At 34.6% G+C, this 25,369-nt stretch overlaps 1 protein-coding gene across 27 annotated transcripts in view; it reads right to left on the bottom strand.

Moving 5' to 3' along the window:
• TBC1D5 (TBC1 domain family member 5) overlaps positions 1–25,369 on the bottom strand; it is a 316,569-nt gene that overhangs the window by 224,095 nt on the left and 67,105 nt on the right. For 13 of the 27 annotated variants that reach the window (XM_086852156.1, XM_086852083.1, XM_086852111.1 and 10 more), the window contains 2 exons: positions 22,548–22,702; positions 20,784–20,908 (listed from right to left, as the gene is read on the bottom strand). The exons of 3 other annotated variants lie outside the window; for them this stretch is intronic. In XM_086852156.1, the coding sequence (XP_086708282.1) occupies positions 20,784–20,891 (108 nt within the window). In that variant the 5' untranslated portion in view covers positions 20,892–20,908; positions 22,548–22,702. The remainder of the gene's footprint in view (positions 1–20,783; positions 20,909–22,547; positions 22,703–25,369) is intronic. 11 more of the 27 variants (XM_086852165.1, XM_086852188.1, XM_086852203.1 and 8 more) reach the window with 1 other exon arrangement.

Here is a 25,369-nt window from a genome sequence, read left to right as displayed (position 1 = left end):
TAACTTGACTCCAGTATCCAGGGAGGGGTACCTGCAGCACCCTGCAATCCCCCCTTGGGGACAGTGCCATCTCTTTGTGTTACATACCTGACATGATGTGGCAAGCTTAGCCATGGAAATTGGGGCGCTAGAATTTTAATATTGTACTGTAAGAGACATTAGCTACAGAAAATCTACATTAAGTAACGGATGAATTTCTAAACATTATTTCTATAAATGTGACAGTGATCCAGAGGTTATCAGGAAAGAACAAAGCTTTTCTGGGTGCCATTGGCTTCATTGCAAGGATAACCACAAAAGAGGAAACTGAGTCTGGTGAAAACACTGTAAGCACACTGCACAGGCTGAGGTGCTGGCTAACTACATGAGCAACACACACTCATCTGGAGCACCCTTTTGCTTGCAGCATTGTATGGATTTTCGGACATTTCTTTTAAGTTTCACAAACAAGAAGACTTTGATTGAGTCCCAGGTCAGTGAAGGGATTTACAAGCTTGTATCCTTCCCAGAGACAACTTAAAGGTAAATCTATAAAATTTAGCTAGAAACTTCAGACACTAAAGAAAACGCTTCACTGGCATTTCAGCTCCTTCTTTAAATCAGTTCCTAGGGAGGACCAGTATCCTCAGTTGAATCCCACAGTACAATACCCATTCCTGTTTGTAAAGCAATTCAAGATTCCCAACTACAAGTATTAACCAGCCTGGGTTTACTAGGATTTCCACATTTAAGTAGTCCAATTTATACTTTTTCCTGTTCCAAGAAACATTTGACTTACGGTTATATCTACTTTGTGAGGGTGAGGCACACTGTGGAAAGACAAAATCAAGTGTGCAATGTAGTCTTTGCTTACAGCAAGAAAATAATTCACTACTAACTTGGTCATTAAACAGAAGTCATTGCAAACTCATGCATACCGGGAATAACTGCTCACAGAAGTGGTTTTAACTAAAGGTTTTAACCTTATTTACCAAATTGAGGTATTGAAAACTATTTTTTCACCTCTCTCCAGATATGCAACTCCCTGAACGTGATCAGGAGAAGTGGAACATTAGAATTACTGTGATGTTTGTAATTTTTGCATTATTAGTTTTAGGTTTGCTTTAAATATGTTTCACAATGCACTGGAATGTGTTAAGTATTAACACATATTCCTCCATATTAAATGTGCAATGTGAATGGGGGGAAAAAATACCTGAAAATAAAGATATTCAAGAGTTATGGATCCTAGTGCTATCAGGGTAATTTAAAACTATGGATTAAGATTTTACTTTGCAGATTGCTAACGTGCAATAAAACAGCAGACCTTCCACTGTTACACTTCATGTATATTATTTTTTAATTATAGGCACAGTGTATTTCTGACAAATTTCTTACAGAACAATTTTAAGCATGTATGGAAAATCAGATTGCATATTAAAGAAACTGCCTGATTCACCTGTCAATGTAACTCTTACTATATTATTCATAACAAGAGGAACATTTTTATCTGCTTTCAATAATTTTTTTCTTGCTATTCAACTAATGTAATAATTTTTCTTCCTGCTGGACTAGTCATCAAAATATTAAAGGTTCAGAGAAACCAAGAATATATACAATCACAGAACTGCTTTTGGAAACCTGTATTGCTAGAAAAATTCCTCCAAATATTTTTGTAGCAAATCAAGAAAAATAATGTATGTTCTGCTGTTCAATGATACTCATATCAGCTGCTACAACACTACACCATCATTTCAATACCTATTTTAAGAGTACTCTTGGCAATGTTGTTCCTGTGAGACATTCAGATTGCAGTAACAGCACACTTTTTCCCCTCTCATTTTCCTTCAACTAATGAATGCAGACAATTTCCACTACTCCTCACTCCAGCTGGACTTACAAAAGTTCTCGTGCCTAAACCTTCACTGTTTACAATGCACCTGGTGAAAAAATGCTCTACAGTATTTCCCCAGGAATACCACTAACTACTATTAAGGCAGTAATACCATCCTGGGCTTTCCTGCACTTATTTCCCATAATTCAATGAATTTCCCAGTTTCTTGTTTTTCAGTCCAGTATATATATGTGCTAATCCTCAGGACCTCTCAAAATCTCAGGATGAAATCATTTCTTACAGCCATTTTCCTTGGATGTGAAGCAACCTTCTCCAGTAGCAAAAGTGTTCCTCTATATTTCTCTTCTGGATGAATCTCTGACTACAGAACCAGCTTCTACAGAAAAATATTTCAAGCACTGAGTTTCATCGCTTTCTACATCACTTATTTGCACTTTCTCTTCCAACCAAACATAACTTGCATACAGATATATATGCACACAAAAGAGACACCAAGATACTGCAGCACAGATACTACTGCTCCCCTGAATAAAGATGAAAAAGCAAAATATTGAAAATGCTTAACAAAAGAATGTTCAGTGAAAAGCTCATTTTAAGATACAATACAGAAAGAGAATCTCACATATTAGCTCCTTAAGCAGTACTTCTGACAATCCCCACCTTTGGTATTCAGGTTTGCAGTGAGACTTTAGTAAGGCTGCAGAAACTGATCAGCTTTCATGGGGACCCCTGTTGCATCACACCACCCCTCAGAATCACCCCTAGCTCTTTGCAAGTGTGAACTCATACTGAATGCTCCAGAGCATCTTTTCAGCAACAAAGACTACAGTATCACCTTTATCAACAGAAATCAAAGGAAGTATTTATCTCTGTTGAATACATAAGTACTACAGCCTAAAGTTGCTGAATGCTACGTCTGCTCTCCCACACATCTTGTCAACCAAAGCAGAGTTTTCTATGACAAGATTTTTTTTTTGTACACCAGACAGAGATCTCTCAAAAACCAATCAGAAATCATGAAACAAATTCACAACAAAAACTAAGTTATAGCCAAAAACCTTACTACCTTCTGTTTCAAACACAAGGAACATTCCTACAATTCGGCATCATCTAGCATTGACAGATGGAAGCACATACCTACAAAAATCATAGCCTTCCCAGAAAAGTGAATGAGAAAGAACTTCCCCATATAAAAATTCCAGTCATATTAATGAGTATGAATAAAAAGGGATATAGTATTAAAGCCAGTCATCCTAAGAAATATTGCTGGGTTGGAAAGTATCTTGATATTTATTAACGAGGGTAGGAAAAAAAATGTACAGAAAGAATTGCATGAAATACAAATGTTTAATGTAATACAAGCAATATCAACTTTACCACTACAATTGGATTTGTGAAAAATGAAACATTTATATATGTGTATGTATACACATATACTTTTATTTAGATCAGAAGCATTTTTTTCTCAAGTGTTTAGCGTGCTAGTGCTCAGAGTAATGAGAAAACTCTGAGATATAAATCAACTTGGGTAAACCAAGATATATAAAAAAGTGGGAAAGCCTGCTATGTTTTCTAGCTTTTCAGCTATTCGAAGAGTCTTATATTGGAATAATTTAACAGAACACAAACATCCATGTTTTGTTCATACCACTACTTAGAATAAAAAAGTGATTACAGAAATGCTTGAAAGCCAGAATATCTTAAGAGCATTATTTCTCATATCTTTTGACTCAGAAGGCGTTATCATTTCCTTATAAAGGTCTCATGTTTAATCCTTATCTTTGTCTTTATCCTTTACCTTACAGAATTCACAAAAGAAGAGCAATCAGGCAGAGGAGGTTGAATGCAAACTTCAGCATCATTAATGATCCATCCACATGTTTAGCCACAGATCCAGAGAAGTAGATGGCCACACCAGAACAAGAATATCCAAATCTAAATATATCTGGACAGCAACAAAGACAGACCAAAACAAATGACACTGCTAGGGCCCACAGGGTTAATATACAGTATTTAGTTTATAAAGGAAGTGATGTCATAACTTCTTTCATAAACTTTTCCTAATTATTTTTTATTGTTATTCATTGATGCCTAAATAGTAGCAGAGACTCTTGGAAAGTCTGGGTCTGATTGTGTTAGGTTGTGGTTTTCAAAAGCAAAGCAGCTGCTCTCTCCTAATTTCTTTCAGAATCCGAAAGAAGGTCACTAGGCCAAGGAATAATAGAGAATGAATGAACATGAATGAACCACTGCTTACTGGCAGGAAAGGAGTTTCACTATGATCTATGGCCAAATAAAACTTCAGCAGCCATGTATTTTTACTGAAGCAAAATCATAGGGGCTCATAATACTTGTGGAAATGCACTTGAATTCAATTTATCTACCCTACATCCAACTACGAGGATGGCTGAATGCAGATGTATTGCTCCCTCCCAACATCACAAAACTAATGGATAGTTACTATTTTGAGCTGGAATTACAATTTTGCCATTATTATTTTATTAATGTTGGCAACAGTAAGAGTAGTAGGGAACAATGATCATAGGTTTTTATTTTCAGCTGACAAGAGGAGAAAAACCTGGACATTTCCACCAAAGCCAGAACCCCTTGCAAGTGCACAACTGTGTTACTTCCTTAAAATAACCAGGGCAGAAATGAAATGGAGGTATTCTAACAGGTGTGGGCTCAGATGTTAAGGTTACTCTTATTCCATCATAAAGTAGCAATAAAAGAAATATCTTCCGGGGTAAAAGAATCATAAGTATTTTCTGCCTTCCCATGAAAATACGTAAGTCTAGCAAAGAAAATGCAACACTACTTCACAGAAAAATGGTGGCTCAAACAGACTTCGAAGTAATCACCACTATTAGTTTGACACTGAATACTGACATTTCCAAAGTATTTTTTTCCTGAAAATTTAAGATACACAGCTAGAATAATTTTACTCCTTTTTTATACAATTTCCTTTTGTCCCCATGAGATCTGACTCTTCCAACGTGAATGAATACATGTGCAGCGAAGAATTAACACATCACTGGTTTTTTTTCTTGTTTAAATAATTCTGTGTAGGGAACACAATTTATTGGTATAAAGTAGGATTTATGGTAATATATTTCCTCTTCAAGACATAAATAAGATTTCTTAATAGTTTTCTGTAATTCATTTTCTTACAGTACCACATTCTCATACATTTACTAGCGTAATGCATCTGCTAGAATAGCAATTGCGTACCCTGAACACTGTTTTAAAAAGTCTTCAATACTAACAATCCAATCTGCTAGAATATTCTTCCACAACTCATTGTCTACATCTTTCAGCCTTTAACCTTCCTACAGCATATGCTGGATTTTACAAAATGAAAAAAAAACCCAAAAAACAACCAACAAAAACACAAGGTTTCAAAGAATATGAAAGCTATCAAACTAGAAAAGTAGAATGTTATACTGAAATAATTATATGAAAATTTACAGAAGGCTACAGGTCTTTATTTTTCAACATTTCCCCTTACGTCATGTTATATTGCCTTCATTTTCTGAGAAGTTAACTTTTCAGTCTCTGGTGGTGATAATTAGAAAACGAACTGCACATATGTCTGTTTTTTTAACGTGGACAGAAATTATGTAATTATTCAAATTATATCAGAATTTATATTCAGAAAATTGGTTGTCAGTCAGAAGTGTCTTCTTTATAAAATGACAAAATGACTCCACTAAGAGCAGATGAATTCTAACATGCATATCCACTTACAAAATTCTCTCTTCTGTTAACACATTCTCAACATTTTTGTTGTCTCTGTTGGAATACCCTCTACTAGAAAGCCTTAGGATTTTTTCTTTCCACTGCAGAGGAGCTAAGAGAAATAAAGAGACCAAAGTAAAGAAAAGGCTATGTGAGAACATAAAGGATTTATATTTTAAAATTTTGCTGCCTAATACAATATCAATATGCAGAGAAAAATGTTTTGCATATATTTAATGCCAGTTAACTCAAATACTCCCCATGAGTCTCATGATACAACCAATTTTGTTGGCAGTGCCTTTTTGAGGAACCTTCTTTCAGGAGCTCAATGGACAGCACAAGAGAGGAGAAAAACACCCACAAATACAGGTGATATTCAGAAGGTATTTCTATCTAAGCTAGAAGTTGTTTTTCCAGTGCTGTCCATGTAGCAGTTGCATAAATGTTCCAGATACAGACATCCACATATATATAGGCACGTATAAAAGTTATTGTCAGTGTATAAGTTACTACTATCCTGAGACTGAAATAATTTATGTAACATCTGTTTTCATATTTTTTCTAATTTTTTCTAATTAACATGCATATTTAACACATAAATGCTCAGACCACCTATTTTTCTGCTGATTTTTTCCCCTTCCTAAGTCATGTGTTCCTGTGGGGTGCTCAGTATAGATGAAGCATTAAATTTGTTTGGAGGAACAGTACATTGTAAAAAAATAGTTCAGGTTACCTAAAAGAAGAAAATATGTTAGGAAAATAATCAAAAATAGGTTACACTGGCTTACAATAAAAAAACAAAGGGACTTTCCCAAAAAATCCTAGTCTTCTACTCACAGATCAAAAGTGGAATGTTACTGACCTCCCACCTTCGCCCAATATGCCAAAGCCTCTAAACCTTCAGCACTTCTACTTTCAGCTTGTACTAAAAAGCATGGAGTAAAACTCTGAGCCTGTACAAATCAAATTTTAGTGATGTAAGATGCCACAGCTGTGGGTTTTTTCATTTCTCATTGTCAATACTTAAAATATTCATTTGACACTAAATGGTACAAAGCACTGAAAGTCAACTATATTAGAAACAGATTTAAAAACACAGCAAATGTTGCCTTTACATTGTACTGTTCACATAATATCAAATGATTAAAGTTAACTTCAAAATCTAAAACCTTGAGAAGACAATAAATTCAGAGGAGTGAAAATAATTTATCCCATTACATTTACAGGACTTGGTGGAAAAAAGTGTATGTTTACACAGCCGAGATCTTCCTTAGTAGGCCTTAGAGCTGTATGTTTTAGTCCATCTTCCTCCTCCCATCCTGCCACAAATCTAAAATGAAGAGCAATAAAAGCACACACCATTTTTTCTACATATATTCTACATGAACACTGCTGTATATCATGTACATTTATGGAAAGTTAAAACCATAATGCAATTCAAAACAAGAAAAGGTGGGAAGGGAAGACCTTTGCTGTTTTGCTACTCATGGAAGAAGTCTACTCATCTTTACAGACTGCATGGCCATCCTTTTTAAAGCCCAAACTGACCCATTTTTGTCATCCTGGGTCTGAAAGTCTCTCATGCCTGAAGTTCAAACATTCCTGAGCTCACCCCTCGTTAGCCACAATGAAGAGAGAGATATTCCTGGTTTGCTAACTCATCAGTAAGAAGACGACATGATCACTGGCTATCACCATTAGCTTTAGCTATCTTATCTCAGCACCTTCTCTCTTCAGGTTTCATGAGGTGCAAAGTTAGGAAGACAGCCACAGTAGCTCACTGACTGGCAGGTGATCCAGCAAGGAGACCAAAAAAGTGCTGCACCTCCCACCTTTAAGCAACTTGTTCTTGAGCTGATGGGAATGGCACTACAGTTACTGCAGGAGGCATTTATCTTCTCGTTAGCCCCTTTTCAAGATCAAACACACAGATATTTTAAAACAGCAACCTTCTCCATTGCTGTGAAAAGGAACAATCAGTCTTTATGTTCCCAAATCAGAAGCTGGACATGTTAAATTTCTTCTGAAAACTCCTACACAATAACCAACCTCTAGATGAAATTCTCTCAGAGTACAATAAAAATTAGGAATATGAACTCTCCATTCATACCTGAATAGCAATTTGACACATTTTAATATCACAGCTAAACAAAGTGCACCTGATGAATACATAAATACTGCAGTCTCTTGACTACAGTTATTACAGGTGAGGTAGATTTCAATGAAACTGAAACCTGGGTCTTTGCCAGTATTTACATGGAAGAGCTTAGCAGCATACATTCTGTGAGCAAAGTAGGACATTTAATACAGCCAAAATCTCTGCAATGCTCATATTTCCTCAGCATTCTGTTGATATGGCCCAAGCTAAAGCACTCTTCAGCTCTTTTGAGCTTTCTAAGCATCTTCCTTTACCTTTGCATGTTTTTAACACAAAAAATGTTTATCAGCTTGAATACTTACAAATGTACATTTGTAAGAAGTGAGAACTGGGATTAATTAATGCATCAAAATCCAACATTAATTCTCACAATCTTGCCCCAGTTAGAAAGCACCTCCTTCCTGGAAATTCCTCATTTGCCTGGTCAGATTGCTTCTTTAGTGAGTAACTTCTTCACCAATGATGCAGGCCTTGTCTTTCCTTTCCAATCCTGCCCCTCTCACTTTGGGGGAAGGCTTGACTTGTACTTTAGATTTTAACAGTAAATTCTGAACTAAAACTTCATTAGCTTTGAAAATATCTGAGTTACTCTTCTGGTACCATGAGTGCATCTTAATTCTTTCAGGTGACTCAACACTCACAGTTCCTATTGTACTTATCATCAATATTAATCTGTCTATTAAATAAAAAGGTATACTGCTTCCTAGAAACCTTGCTGACTTTTCCCTTTGCCAATTCTAGCAGGCTAGAGACACAAGCTCACCAAAAAATGGAACCGCAAAATGAGTCCAAAAAAGGCATTGCTAATAAGAGAGGATGGGGTCAACATGAAGTCCTTAAATATACAGCTGTACATAACTTTTTTTTTAAGTACTTGTTACCCTCACTGAGCTCTCTGCAGTGCAGAGCAGCAATCTGACTATACCCCATAGGTACAAGCACTGTGATAACCCTTGCACAAACTAATATAGCTACATTTGAGAAACACAATTTTCATTGACCAGAAATAAAGTCCAATCCAACAATTTGCATCCTATAAAGAAATTTCTGACTATCAATTTTGCTCAATTTTCTCTGTCAGTTACATTTATAACCCTCGGGTTAGAGATTTGAAGATAATGGCATTAAAAAAAAGGCTAAATAACCTTTGGTTTTGCTGGTATTAGCATAGTCAAATGCTCAACAAACCACTATATTCATTTAGCTAGTGAAGACTGCCTTTGGAACTAGCTGAGAAAGGTGGTCAAAACCTTTGGTTTTGAAAGGTCATGGGAGTTTTTTCTATGGAAATAAGCTCACATATATGCTCACAAATTATGGGACCAATCTACAAAACATTTTGCGCATATACACATACGTCTATATCTATAATGTGAAATTACATTTCCAAAGCATATCAGCTGAGTGAGTGACTATCAAGATTCAAGAATATCAGGTTAAAAGGCACCAAGCTACCTTGATTATATCCAGTATATTAATGAAGAGCTATAATCCCATCTATTTACTACTTCTTTGTGAAACTGTGTACCACAAAGCACCAATTACAGAAAGAAGTACCACTACTTATCATGCTTCATCAAGACTCGGCTTTTGGTCACTGAAATTGGGGTGTATTAGGTCAGAAAGTGGATATGTGAAAGCTGTGCATTTAATGCATGACTTCTTTGCCAGGGAATCAAAGAAATTCACTTGTATAAAACATAAGAGAACCTGCTTGGATAAGGTTTGAATGTTTTCAGCTCTTAAAGTGTTGTTAGCATCTTCTGATCAGGTGTTTGAAGCAGTCTTGGATATACAAATAAAAAGGAGACCTGAACAAAATGTTTTCCCTTCAACTACAGTAGTTTAAAACACCTGCTAAAGGTATTAAGATCAGTAGAGGAAAAATCACTCCCTTTAAAGACTGTCTTTATTGCTTTGTGTGTTCTCTCCATGGTCACCTGAACTTCTAGACTTGCAACAAGTGCCAACATATTTGGTCTTCTGATTCTCAGACACCTAACCTTGCTTATGCACCCTTGTACATCATTCTCTTTGAGGAGCACATCTCTTCCTGCTGTGGACACTAAAATTGGTATAAGCATCACAATTTCTCTGGTAACTCAATCCTTCATCACAGCCCAGTCAGACTGGAGATTTTCTGCCTTCATCAGCAAACCAGAATCTCACTAAAAGACGTGTAAAATTCACCTACTCACACGGGCAATGGATGAAAACATAGAGTAGGAGATCCTATTTCGTCAAACATCAGAAGAGAAACATATTACAATCACCCCTTATCTAGAAAGATGGGGAGCAGGTCTGTAGCTTAAAATGTTAAGTCCTTTCAGTTGTGAAGGGCAGGAGAAGGGTCATGAACTTGATGCTGCTAGAAAGTTATGCAGACTATGTGTGATGCCGTTTTCATACAGGAAAGATGACCTACACTGAGCACACTACAGTCGGATAGCTGATGGATGAGCTACTTACCACTGTCAGATTTTTTTGCTTTCCTAAATTCCATTTTTCAAAATTAATTAATTGAAAGCATTAATTAATTAATTAATGCTTCTAATATACTAAATATTTCTAGCCTTAACTCACTTGATAAGTTTGTTTTCTACCTGCTGTATTTCTGAAGCACATCAAGAAAGACGTAATAAAACCTTTGAATATATACAAGAATGATCTCACCCTATGACAGCTTTTAAGGGAAGAAGGATGAAATGGCCATCTCACCCAAAAAGCCAAGATAAAATGGAGCACTGTGGCCATCTTGATCACAACACCATGAAGAAAATACCACTGTTTTGTTCAAAACCTCTGAAACATTTATCAAAATATGATCACATACTGTGAGAGAATAAATACATGCATACAAGCTACTGACTAGAAGCAGTTGGAAAGACAAACATAAACACATGTAATCAGGTGCATCATCATATTTTTTAAGAGATACTGTCAAGAGCCTTATTGACTGACATGCCTTTCATAGGCCCCCACAATATAGTAGGAATACTTTTTCTCTTTTATTTCCTGTACCACTATCATATTAGGAGACTGTTTCCTTTTTTGTGATCCTTTTTTTCCCATCTTGATAAATACTCCATGTGGTAAGGGGGTAAGTCAGCCCAGCCCCTTGAGGAGCCAAGTTAAGTCTGTTTATATTAAGAGACTGCCTTGGTATGCTGCAGGTCCCCAAAAAGCATATAGAAAGCTAGCATCTTTACAATGATTTACTGAAAGCAGCAGCTCGTTTTAATAAAACCATCCCAAAACATAAAATTGATTGAACCAACTGCTGTGCAGGGCATACACAACAGCTGATCAAAATCATTCAAGATTTTTATTCCTAGAATATCTTCAGAGCTTGTAGAGTTTTTCCTACTTTATTATTTCAGTTCTGATATACAACTCACTTAGGCAAGCAGAAAAATTAAGGCTGACTGATAGTCTGATATTTTTAACCAAAAATTTGGATAAACTCAAAATAATCTCCTGTGTGAAAAATCAAAATGAAAGCCAAATATACTTGATAATCACCAGCAGTTTTCATAATGCAAAGACTAACTATTATCTTTCCAATTACCCCTCTTCAAGTGATATAACGTCATGATTAATTGTATCCCAAAGAAGTCCACAACACCCCATAAAGGTTACTCCAAAGGACACATTTCTTCCATTTCAAAAAGTTTTAAAGGATAGATTTGTAATAGCATTGCAACACATACACACACACACACACACATATATATAAACTGTGCTTTAAAAAGGCAGGAAAGGATGAAAACTTTTTCTAAACTCCAAAGACACCACTGCTAACTTTACTTTCCTTGCACAAAATATCACCTAGAAGAGTTTATCTATTTTGTTGAGCATAACAAGAAGTTCACCTTTTCAGAGTGTGCTACACAAAGCTTCGCCTGCCTTTTATATAGTAAAGTAATTTTATGGTATTGTGTCACAATGAAGGACAAAGATAAGCCAACTGTTTAGATTCCTCTCCTTTATGTTGTGGCTTTGATCACTAACAATGCTGCATGAACAGCCAACAGAAGGCTGACATTTCATAAAATATGCAGTGATAAAAACTAATACTGTAGCATCTGGGAGCGATATATAAAATGCAGAAATACACCTAATAACTGTGATCTTAAATTACAAGTTACTAAAAGCTAAATAAGCAGCATACCTAAAAGAAAGATTAAGTCAGGATTTTTGTGCTTCTGCTCCTAAAAACAAATTAGAAAAAAAACAAGATATGCTATTATTCTTAACAATTCCTCTGGTTCCCTTGTATCTTAAAAGCAGCCTTGTAGAAGAATGCTTTTTTGCCGTATCATTAGGTATCAGCAGAAGCCAAACACATTATAAGCCTTCTTCGTGCTATATTAATGCTCTAATGCTTTGTGAAGTCCCCTTTATTGTCTTTTTAAAAATATCAATCACACAAAATACACATAAAACCTGATGACTGATTCTTCACTGTTATGTAAAAAACTGAAGCTCTGTGATGACAAAAATAAGTACAAATCCTTCCAATAAGCTGCATAAATTAAGTAAATCTCAAAGTAGAAATTACACTATTTTAATTTATTTACCTTAAGAACATTAAGAATCTACAAGACAGGCCACATAAAATGGAGGATTACATCCTAGAAAGCAGTGAATCCCTAAAGAACTTACAAGTCACTGTAAATAACCAAACGCTTTTTTTGCTCTTACTATGTTGCTGTAGCTAAGAAGCTAAAAACAATCCCTGCGTGCATTACAGGGAAATATATGGTAGTACTAAGGACCCGAAATTATCTGCACATATGGCATCAGTGGATTGCTATAACTAGGCCTGGTATCTTTAATTCAAAAGGAAGTTGAAATTAAAAGGGCCAAAAAAGGAGTTACAAGACTTACAATCAGGAAATCCTTCTTTTTATTGTGTGTGTGAGTCAGATAAGAGATCAGTATATTTAGTTTATTTATAATAAGATTAGAGGTGACTTGATTGAGTTCTACAGCTTAGAGCATGTGGAGAACATGTAATAGCCAATAACTATCTAATCAAGCATAGAAAAGGATAGTAAGAATTACTGAAAAACATCAGACAACTTCAGTCTAGAGATACCACATCTTAATTATTACATCAGGTTAGGCAGGGACATAATGTATTTTTTGTATATTAAATATTAATAGACAATATTTAATTTAATATACAATATTAAATATCAAGGTAAAGGTGAAGTAATGATTTGTATTTTATAAAAAAAATATTAATACTTTATCTTGATTTATACCAAAGATGGAATGGCTAAAACAAAACAATCTCTCCTGCATGGAAACCAATTTAATATTAAGGAAACGGCAATACCCAGTTAACTTTAAAAGATAGCTTTATACAACATCTCTGCTCTCATTTATGATTCCATGGGTCAGACTTTAATACAATTACTCAATATAAAAATGACTTTATCTCATGTAACATAAAAATAACTTTAGGAAAGGGTGCAAGTATATTATCTATCTTTACAAAAAATACACTATCATGAAACAAAGAGTAACCTATGTAATGCAACAGATTAAGCAGCTACTGGTAATCCACAGGTGTATATAACATTAACATGAAGCTGAAACAACTACTGCAAATAATTTGAATATAAAACATTTGCTTATGGCACTATAAAATGGGTAGGACTTCCTCAGCATAGTTATGAGATCTAGTAAAATACAAGGTCTAAAGATCTAATTGTACCAAGGAGTATATAATGAATTCAGCTTTTTAGTATTGGGCCCTCATTTAATAGCAGGGGAAAAGGAATCATGTATCAGATGAAAAAAGAATGCAAGAGAAAATCCACATTTGGTGCCCAAAGAACTGTGAAGCATATTTTTGGTCTGAAAACATACTGAAATTACAGTTTAAGTACGTGGGAGGCAATTGTCCTTGTGGTTATAATTAGTGTCCAAATTTAGGGACTTCAGCGCTTAATGCATACCCACCCACCTGTTATTCTTACCATGTTTTTTTATGTCACTTAATGGAGATGAATACTCCTTTCCCACCTCATATTTACATCAAGGCTATTTAATTTCTTTAGGCTGCTATAATAGGTTAAACGGCAGTCTCAACATCACTCTTCATCTCCCACTGGACAACGAATGGCATTATAAGACTGAGAATAGATGAAGGCATATTTACATTCATAATGTTCTTGACTATAAAATTTATGTAAATTATGATTTCATATTTGCAAATACTATAATTTTCAGTTTCAATGAATACTTTACTACTCTTTCATCATTAACTTTCTGTGTACATTACAAGGAGAGAAAAACTAATGAAAATAAAGAAACCAAGTTCTGTGATCAGAGAGGTACAGGTCTTCTGTAAAAGTTAAAAAATGCTTTGCTTCTTAACTGACCTTACCCCTGAATAGACAGGGGGCTGGACTACACCTCACAGCTCATTTGGAGTGTGTAAAACTTACAGAGGATTTTAAGAAAGTAACAAGAAAACCAGATTTTCCACTGGCTTATATTTTAACCCCACCTTTATAATTATATTTATATTTATAAATATATAATAATAATATTTATAATTATAACTGCATTGCTGAGGAAAAATTTTTTTTCCCCCCATCTGTATAAATAGCATTTTTTCTATTCATTGACAAAATACCATGGAAACACTAAGTTAATTACAGAACTGCATGTAAGGTTTGGGAACATGTTTACAGATGTTACACAAGAATGAAAAACTACAAAATATCAAATTTCATTAACTAAGCTATTGCTCCACCAAATGGATAGAATGATTTTTAAATATCCTTAGAGTGGAAAAAGAACTCTTCAGTTAAGAAGAACATTCATCTCTCATGCCTCTTGTGAGACATACACACACACAAACACAAAAAAATTGTGCATATCTACACACACACCATCATAATTTTTCTGTGATGATCAGCTATTTCCTTTAATTTTATAACATACAGCTCTTACTCTATGCTTCCAGAATAAAAAATTGCAAATCAAATTTGTCCAAATATTCTAACATATTTTTAAATTAGGAACTTTTTTGTGTGTTTTTTGGTAAAAGCTTAGTGTAACATTTTCAGACTGACATGCAAACATACGTAATGAAACAGGTCCCAAACTACCATAGTCTCAGATACATATGTTATTTTTAAGGAGGTGATTCCTTGATACCTGAGAAGCACTATGAGAATGAAAAATGTCACACATCTTAAGGAAGTAAAATTTGGCACATGAGTCAGATCATTTCTACGTATAATGAAATTGCTGGTATAAAACAGCAATAGCAGTGTTGTTTTGCAAATTACTCAACATGTAATCATTTTAAGACTCAACTTGAAATGCATGGACTGTGTACATATTCAAAGAGATATATTTTAAAAATCAGTGAATTTTATGGTCTCTCTTAGCTTTGTGCCTTGTAATAAAAATGAATCTAAAAGGACTTCAAGATTCTGTCCCAGTTTGACAAGTGGAGGAAGTATGGACTCAGACAATGGCTCAAGCCATCAGTCTCTTCCATTAAATATCACTTCTCTTTTTCCAATTGCCTGAACTAATTTATTTTCCTGTGTTAAGTACTATGTTTCCTAAGCTTCTCCTGAATGGCAATAGAGAAGTCAGTATCACTGCTACACCAGGACAAATTATGGCTAGCAAACAAGAAAACCTTCCTCTTAGCATCCTACAAATACTGTGAAAAAGGAAAGTTATTTTGTGGGACTTTAAACTGCAAAACCTAGAGGAATGCTAAGAAGACATCAGATTCAGAGCTTGTTTGTACAGGAAACAGAGAAAACAATCTGATACCACTCCCTAGTACTTGCCACAGAGAAAACACTGAAACCTCAATATGAATTAAAAAACTGAAAATAGTCACAAGAAACAAGATGCTGGAAGCATTGCCTTAAATGGCTGCATTGCCTTAAATGCAGCTTTTACTACAACTCTTCAAAGCAGCTTGCGTATGAAATCTTTTGTGTCTCAAGTTCCTGCATTGCCCGCTAATGATATATTCAAGAAAGGAATTACATCTGAAAAGGAGACTCAGAAAAATTTAAAAAATTGCATCAGCCAAATTTTCTTTTCAAACAATCTAGGACCATAAGGCATAAGACCCCTGTGTAGAGTAAACATGTCATGAATGAGGAACTTTTGTTTTTACATAAAATATCCATCCTTTTAATGATGTTTATTACAGTATCTTTGGAATAAGGAAAACATTTTGTATGGGAATATTTTAATATTTGAATGTGTCCCTGCTAAAAACTAAACATTAAAATAAAACAAAACCATGATTGTTTCCCCCTAAAATGCTACAAACCATGCAGGTTTCATAACTATAGTTTTCATGTACAGAAGTAACTACAATTCCATTCAACATTTACATTTCATTCATAAAAATGCATTTAATAAATGAAATTATCTAGATATACAATTAGTCATTCATTATTCCTCTAGCTGGTCACTATTCACCTACAGCAGATTCACACTATAAAATATTCTCAATGGGAGCACTAAATCATGATTAGATGTAACTAGATACTGATTCACAACTTAAACGCTTCGCCATTTTCTTTGCTTTTGTCAAAACTTACTTTTTACACAGCAAATGTTTTTTAAAATTTTGATGCCAAAATCCAGCTGAAGGTATTGGATGACTTTTCTGTTATGAAAACCAAACCAAACAAAAAATCCCCAACCCCAAACATTCTACTAAATTCCTATTATTTTCAAGTAGCTATATTCATACTGAGAAAAGTACTCCATTACTTCCCTTAAGTTAAATACTTTCCAAAGTCTGAGTCTACAAGACCAAAAAGAAACTAAGTGCAATCTGTGCTTTCAAGAGTAATGTGTAATTAAGGTCTTCTAATCATTTCCTCAGGAAGAAATACTGTTGCTTCTGGATTTTAAATTAATTAAAATCACTTTCCTGTCAGATGGTATGAGTGTCTCCAAGCAAGACTGTCTTGATCTACTTCTTGTTGATACATTCTATGGGAAGAATACATTCACTCAAAAAGAAGAGCATTTTCTTCCTTTTCTATCCCTTAATCCTCTCTGCCAAATGACAGTTGACAATGAGAATAATGATTTTTTTCCTCAGATCCAGCTTGGGTACTGCTATAAAGTACACTTCTGGATTTTAAAATAATCTAGATTAATATGCCAAAACAAGTTTAGAATATTTATAATATAGAGACACTTTTGCACCTAATCCACAATTCCCTTGCAAAAGATGATAAGTATTGCAAGTTTCAAGATACAGATAACCTTTTCCAAAATTATAAGGCATGCATGCTGCTTATGAGAAATGATAAAACAACATTCAACCACTTCTTGTAAATCTAGTTGAACCATTCATACAAGAATCAACTCTTACTACATTAATCCTTATGAAAAAAGATCTTAGAGGATCAGACACATAATATTGAGAAAACTACTGCAAAAGTTGGTGGCAAGATTTTAATTCTTTAAAGATTACAAATCTGTAAAAAATTATGTTGTGAAGAAAGTGCTTAATATGACGTTATGTAATGTACCTCACACAATGAAAGCTTGAACAAAACCCTAGGAAGCTGGTGAGAAAGTTCTGAGTTTTATATAATTTCCACATTAATTTATTTGAATATGACAGAGTGCTGATAATATACAATAACTTCTGCCCACCATGGCTTCTATCACCTGAAAGAAATGAAGAAGGTCTATATTTACTATATGTGTTTATTGAATAAATAGCATGAAAGAACGCGTGGAAGGTCTTAAATTACTAGGCAGTTGGTCATCACTGTCACTTTAATTTGGCTTTATTCATCTGCTTTCCATCAAATTACAAATGCTGGCCAGTCACAACAACTGAGAAATGCTGCTGCTTGCATTGCAGATCAGTCCCTAGTACAGGACATGGCTGGCATCTACACTGGTACCTGTCAATATTCAGTACGTGTTTAGACATTTAAATCCATATAACTTAAGAGCAAAACCCAGTAAAATTCTGTGAACTTCCTCTAGAATTTGTCCTGGAAGCAAAGCATTCTCTAAGTCCCACAGAATTTCTTCAGGAAGAACAGAGGCAAAGAAAAGAGAGCCAAGGATAGCCATGAAATAGCATCCCTTCCCTTCAAGGGAAATTACAGCAAATATTTTAGAATTTTTTTTTTTGTTCTTAAAACTACTGGAACATTATCACAGCTCTAAACACATCAGAGACAACTGTCTATGATTGTCACATCTATGGTAGGAGGATCACTTCAAATACACCAAAACATCATTACAATCATGGTTTTTTTAACTATATACATTGCTGGCAACCCAACTGTTTCTCCCCTCCAACATTTTCTTCTCGCAGATATGCTTAAGGCTGCCACTTTTAATCCTTTAAGAGCAGTTTTAACAAATTCTGATCAGCATTTCTGATCATCTAAGGTAGCACTTACCTCTTACTGAAAACAAAACCAAACCAAACCACAAATTAAAGTCTTTTGACCAGGTTCAATCAATACAACTTGTAACCACTGCAATGTCTCTGAAAAGGTTTGAAAGTCAACAAAATGAAGAGGAAACATTATATGATGAAACTATGTAAGAGACATACATAATACTAATCAGGTAAAATAAAGGCAAGAGGCTGCTCTCCTCAAGAAAAATCACAGACTAGTTTGGGTTGGAAAGGTCTTCTAAAGAACACCCAGTTCAGCCTCTTGTCATGGGCAGAGAGGTGGACATCTACTAGATTATATTGCTCAAAGTCCTATCCAACCTGGCCCTGAACACTTCCAAGGATGGGGCACCTGCATTTCTCTGGGCAACCCATTTCCACATCTCAACACCCTAATTGTAAAGAATGTCTTGCTTAGCTTCCATCTAAATGTACCATCCTTTGTATTTAGAGGCCCAAATCCCTAGAGGCCCTGGTATAAAGTCTCTCTCCACTTTCTGTTGTAGAGCCCACTTTAAAATACAGCAAGGCAGAAGTTACTTCTTCCTTTATACTGGCAAGGGTGGTTTCATGGTGAAAATGAACTACAAAGTGAGCACCAAGTACAATGAAAAAGCTCTGCCAGAATCAGCTGGGCTCTGTCCATGGCCAGCTCAAGCTTCAGAGTCATGTTACCCCAAAAGGAGGCTCAGGAGGGAAATGGATCAATTTGCCAGGGGCAAGGGAGATGCAGTGCACAGAAACCACTGCCAGAGGAAACTTGAACTAACAAGGATGTGAAGCAGTACCAAATTTCTCAGCTACATAAAGTACCTCTAACATGGTACAAAGAGGAGAAACAAGAGGATGTTTGAAGAGTATGGGCTAGTAAAACACAGTACCATTAGTCCAGGAGAATCAGACAGCTACTGAAAATAAATCTATGGTAATTACTAGTCCTGACTTGATATTATGTACCCTCGAGGGGAACTGATATAACCTGATTTTAGTGCTTTGTGAAATAACTCTCGATCCAGGACCTGTTCTACTGTTTGAAACTGCATGTCCTGCAAGTTTTGCTACATTTGAGAAAAAAGTCCTTATTTTAGACATATCTTTCTCAAAGCCATCTCTGCAATACAGCCATAAATTAAATACAAGCGAATGGACCACCAGCCCTGCAGGAACAGCAACAACAGAAACACTGCAATTAATTGGGTTGTTTGAATTGGTGTTGGATTTTAAAAATACTTATATGTTCAGCTCATACAGATGTGTCATGACCTCTGTGAGCTGCATAACAGTGTAACAAATGGGTAATTCACTTGCTCCACAAAACACATATTATTGTACAATTTAAGAAAAGATGCCATCTGTAATATAGCTGCAAATCACCAGTGTTTTTTAGACTGACATGGAAGTTTACTTAAATTTAAATTAACTGACAAATTATAACATGCTAGCTATTCTAGAGCCTGTAAGACAATACATACAATCACTTAAAGATTTCTTCTTAGAAAGCCCTGTATTTCAAATTATAAACAAATTATAAATTCCTGAAGTATTTAATTACCTGAGATATTTCATCTGGAAAAAACCCAACATTCAGTTTTCTTGATGCTTCATAACCCACTTTGTAAAACAAAGACTTTAGAACCAGGCTGCAAGCCAACAATTATCAACTCTTATATGGGATTTAACTACTCCCAAAGTCAAAGGAACTATGTTTAAAGCTATATAGTATTTCAGTTTCTTTATAAATCACTTCAGTAGTGAATCTGTTTGACCAGTTTCAGTATTAGTCAACAAAAAAATATCTGAAACACAAGAAACAAAGAAGTATTAAGTGAAACCAATCTCAAAAAACACTGGAAAAATTTCAAGCCACGGGAACTACAGGAAAATAAGTAACTAGCATTTAAAAATATTTTATCTTCAGAGAGATTATCTGTCTTAAATATAGGTTTAACAAATTAGAAATAATAAGGAAAGCACACTAAATGAGCATTATCTTTTTCTCACCAAAGAATTCTTAACATTATTTAATTTGTAGTCAGAACAATCTACAGTATACCAGTCCTGAGACAACTGTGCCAAGCTTACTTTGAAGCAGGCACATAAATATATAATTTTAATAAGATTATGCACATCTGAAATACTAGGGTTCCTCAAATATGTCAATTGCTTATTTAGGTTGCTCAAAGTCCTATCCAACCTTTTCTAAATTAGAAATATGCATTGCTTCCTTTAATGAAACTTCTGTTTTCCTGTTTTCCTATGAAGAGCTTAAGAGAAAAAACAGCCACAGATAGAAGAGATTCACTGTTTGCTAGGTGGAGGATGGGGTAAGAAAAACCAATGCATTTTGGCAGTCTATTTTACTCACAAAAAAAAAAAAATTCATTTTTTTTTCTTCCCTTCCCATTCTTCCTCATTATGCAACAAGAAGCACCAGATCTGCTCACTACATGCATACTACCTTACTGCATGGCTAAGATAATTAAGAGATGAAATGGAAGGTCAGAGCAGCAGCCACAGCTTCAGGCTGAATCTTAAAGATCAAGACTTGCCTGTAGTCTGGTCTACCACTGAAAAAGCAAAATACCTCTTTAACAAAAGAAAGATACCTGGCAGGTTACATGGAAACCTCTGCTGCCTGAACCCTTCTTCACAAGCCTGAATGCTGCCTCCAACATTTGGAGTGATAGACAAGGGAAGCTCACGCTACTGAACATGGCTCACCTTGAAGGCACTATGAGGGAGAAACTGAGTGTTAAAAACTTAAAAAAAGATCTCCCAGGTTTGTTCATGAGTATATAAAGCTTGTCTTACATTAAATGTAAATGAGTTAACCAGAATATTCAAAAGCTTCTAAGGCAATTTTCCAAAAACAATTTCAACTAGTTTTTGAAAGACATGTATTCTCTAGCAATAGGAAAGACAGCTATTTTAATTAGTTTTTCTAAGCAACAAAATAAAAAGACATTCCCAGAATTATGCAGATCAGTAAAATGAGTTCATTATAATTGCTTACTATAGCATTATTGTGTAATTTTTTAATTTCATAAAGTTGGATGCAATGGAAAATGATCTTGATATAACCTATAAGAAGCAGTCTAAAGACTGGCAAATGGTGAAATCATATAATCACACATGCACATACAAAAAGACTAAGCCACCAAAAGCACCAGTCTTCTCAACTCTATTTGACAGTTCCAAAATCCAGGCACACATCCAGAAGAACTTTCTGCCCCACGTCTGGTCAGTAAAGAAATTGAGGTTAACCTTTAATTTTTAATGTCACCTGCAGCCAGTGACTGCTTTTTCTAATGCAAGTGACAGATAAACAGCAAAACACTCCCAAGATGATACACAAAGCACCACATACCATAAGTGCATTTTTATTTTTATACCAACTCAATTTCTCAAATGGATAACCAATGTTCCTACTAATTTACATTAAGAATTGAGTGAGGCATGAAAATTGTTCTGATGCATAGGCTCTATTTCTTTAATGTACTGCATAGTGTTCTGTACTTTATTGCAACACTGGAAAAATCTAACTGTACTTAAAAGGTACAGAAACTACATATACAAGCTCATATACGTCTTAAAAAATCACTTCAGAAAGGAGTTTTAAATTATCCAGAGAATAGGAAGGAAAAATAACGAATTAAAGGCACTGATGAAGTCAGTAAAAGCAAAAAAAAAACAAAGTACCTATTAAAATGAGTTTGCTGACCTTTAACTACTTGAACTAGTGTGTTTCTATAGACCAATACTAGAACTTTAAATCCACATTGCTTGGATTTCCAATTTAGAATTCCTTTATACAATACAATACTATCACCTTAACATTTGCAAGGTAATTCCAAACTAAACAGAGGGAATATGGCAAATTGAGGTAATATAGTCTAGCTATTTAAGGCCAAATTGGCAAGTCTTTAACAGTAAACACTGTATCATTACTAAACACTGCCATGTTGTTAATGTTAAGGAGAGGTTTAAATTAGAGAGTGAATTGCCCCTTCAGGTCGGGACTTAGGGCATATTATGGGAGAAAGCAAAGAAAAGATCCTACTGTCATGGTCTATGTTTCACCAGTTCTATGGGAAGCAGACTGCAGTACAGTTATCAATCACTTTTAAAACCAAATACTACAGTCACTATTTTCACTTGTCTTTTAAAATTTAATGCAGCAAACTGGGGAGAAAAGAACATATGTTTGTAAATTAAGATTTCTTTTGATACGGAAATGGCATGAAAATAGATTTTGGACAACTGCAGGAGATACATCACAAACATTTTTATAAATGTTAAATGTGTAACTATGACATTAATGAAAATGAGGCAAACTCAGTTTGATTTAAAAAAAAATACAAACAACTCACATAGTGGGAGGTACTCGAACACAAAGGAGACAGTTGTCTTCAGAAGGATACTCTCCACACGTTCAACAGGCAAATAGTGTTGGGATATTCCCCAGCCACCAGGAGCAATGAGGAAGCTGGAGTGGCAGTCCTGGTACCAGACTTCTGGAATTGACCTTCAGATGGAAAATAAATACATTAAATGAAAAAAATCCTAAAAATAGTTTTAGTTTTTTATTTCATCTAACAGAATTTAAGTTGAGGATTCAAGACATAACGCACTGCATTTCTTCTGAACATTTCAATATAACAAAAAGTGACAGAAATTAGCTTGAGTATTTTCAAGTTAAAGAAGTATTGTATTTCACATAATCATGTATGAGGAGAGATAGAAACATCATGTACAGTAAGTCCATGTGGTTTAATTTATTTATTTCGAAGATGACATTAAAGGCTGATGGACAACTCCAAAAACTTGAGCATTACGGAGACTTATTCAGTATTCAAAGTGAAATTTTTATCCACATGTTATTCTTGGCTCTTTCTCAGCATTACTTTCAATTTATTTTCCTGTCAATGAACTTCTTAAAAACACGTATCTTAAAATTTTCTGTAATTTATTATTTTAGATCTATTTTCTATAAAGTTGTTTAATCATTATTGGTAAGACCACAAGAAGTTGTATAGGGTTCAATAGCACACTACAGCTGGTTACATACAACACTAAAAATGTTGAAGGTTATGATTCTAAGAAAATGTAACAAATGAAACATCAGCAACTGATCAGCCATCTATCTTTTATTAACTCTCCTTTAACTGTTCAAACCACAAAAAATAACAAAAAAATTCAAACAAACCCTCTTCAAAATACGTTTATGCAGAATTTTTCTGCTATTGCGAGATGATTAAAGTCTATTCATGACAGGATAAAATGGTATTTTATAATAATTCTTCCTGTTACAAATATGCAAAGCTAATAGTGTTGAATTGGAAACACCGTCTTCTCTTTTTGAAAAGGTAGCACTTTCCTGTTCCTATAGTGTTTGCAACAGAAAATGTAAGAACACAACTACCTAGACATATTTTCTAAAAAGTCCTAAGTGACACTGATTTTGCAGGTAAATACCCAAATAGCTCCTCAAATCTGACCACTGTTGTCAGATTACAGTGCAATCTGACACTGTAATATTACACTGTTTTAATATTTAGAAATATAAAACAAAAAGCATACCCACTTGTAAAAAAAATAAAAATTGTGATTTCTTTTTTAAGAAATTAAATTAAAGGTAATTGTCTACCCTTGAGTATATAAAACAGTTCCAACTGAATACTGGGTTTAGGGGTTTTTTTGTAATTTGGATTAGCATTCTAATTACAACATACTAGCACATAAACATATTTTTATTCTAGAGCATACTTTGAGTTATTAAGCCTGGCATTAAATTTTGTAACAAGATGTAATATATCTAATTCAAGAGGGCTTAGAGTATTCCTGTATTACTTATTAATATGTTAAGTGAATGTTTGGACAATTGATTTCAACAAGGTTTTGTGACTAAAACATGCGACAAAATACAATTTTCAAATTACATAGTCCATTTGTCATAACTACTGTTCTTTCTAATTTCTATAGGTGTTAACAAATTAAACAAAAAAAGTCACACTGACTAAATAAAGAATAGTAGCCATTTCAGAATTTAAAAGAAATCGTCAGCATTAGGAAATGTATCCATTTAGCCACTAGCAAAGCATCCTCTGCTGTTCTGCATTCTCATTACTTTGCTTTTTATACCCTCCTTCCTGTATATCCACAAAAACTCTGTGTATATATATTTGCAGAGGACTTACTACAGCGAGACCACAGTCTTGTACTGAAACAACAATGAATGATAACAAATGCATTGCTCAAGGTATCACAAGCCAACTCAGTCACAGGTGGACCCAATCAGTGACTGGCTGGTTTAATAAAATCAACACATTTAAGACACTAATCCTGTAAATTCATACCGAAACAACAGAAACATCCCCAGCTAATTGCTTAAATAATGTTCATGTATCAAAATAAATAGAAAATATTACTTTATGTAAGTTCTGAAAACAGAGGTTATGACAATGTATTTCACATCAGTTCAGCACAAAGATTTTTTTGTGATTCATAGAGTTTTGACAGTTTTTTCAAAAAGTTAGACTGCAAAATGGTCTCTATGCCTGCACTGATGTTTTCTGAGTTACAAACAAATCGGATTGACTGGGGAGAATGGGAAAAGTATGATCCATTTGAGCATTTGGCCTAGCTGACATAAAACAAATGGACTTAATGTGAATATGAAGAAAATTATCTCAGAAAATGAAAAAAGTTGAAGATGTTAATAAGTTACTAGAGTAACCTATGAAACAGAATAGGGTATTATATTAAGATTTTTATTACCATGACAAAAGATGTAAAGATTATTTTTCTAGAGAAGTATGAAAAAGTAGCTTTACCACATGAGCTAAACTCTTAGTAAGCACAAATAGAATCTGTCTGTAATTTAGCATTGATGGCATCCTCACGTAGACGGCTCACTCTGAAGGATACCTACTAGACATTCTTGGAACCTACATGAGTATTGCATAAATCAATACCATGGCAAATGCAGACCATCTGTCTTGATATTCTTGAACATCATTTACAGAAAACAGTCTTCAGTTTATGATTATAGGTATTTCCTTACTTGCACGAATGCCTCCACTCCCGCATACGATGGAGGAAAGGATGGTCCAAAGTTCAGTATCATATGCTAGTCAAAGGTTCCTAACAACTAGAATTACTCCAGTGTTTAAAGGAGTAGGTATCAGGAAGA

The sequence above is a fragment of the Cyanistes caeruleus genome, chromosome 1 (genome assembly GCF_971803275.1).
Source record: "Cyanistes caeruleus chromosome 1, bCyaCae1.hap1.1, whole genome shotgun sequence".
Taxonomy (NCBI): Eukaryota; Metazoa; Chordata; class Aves; order Passeriformes; family Paridae; genus Cyanistes; species Cyanistes caeruleus.
This window is presented reverse-complemented; position numbering and strand designations above follow the sequence as displayed.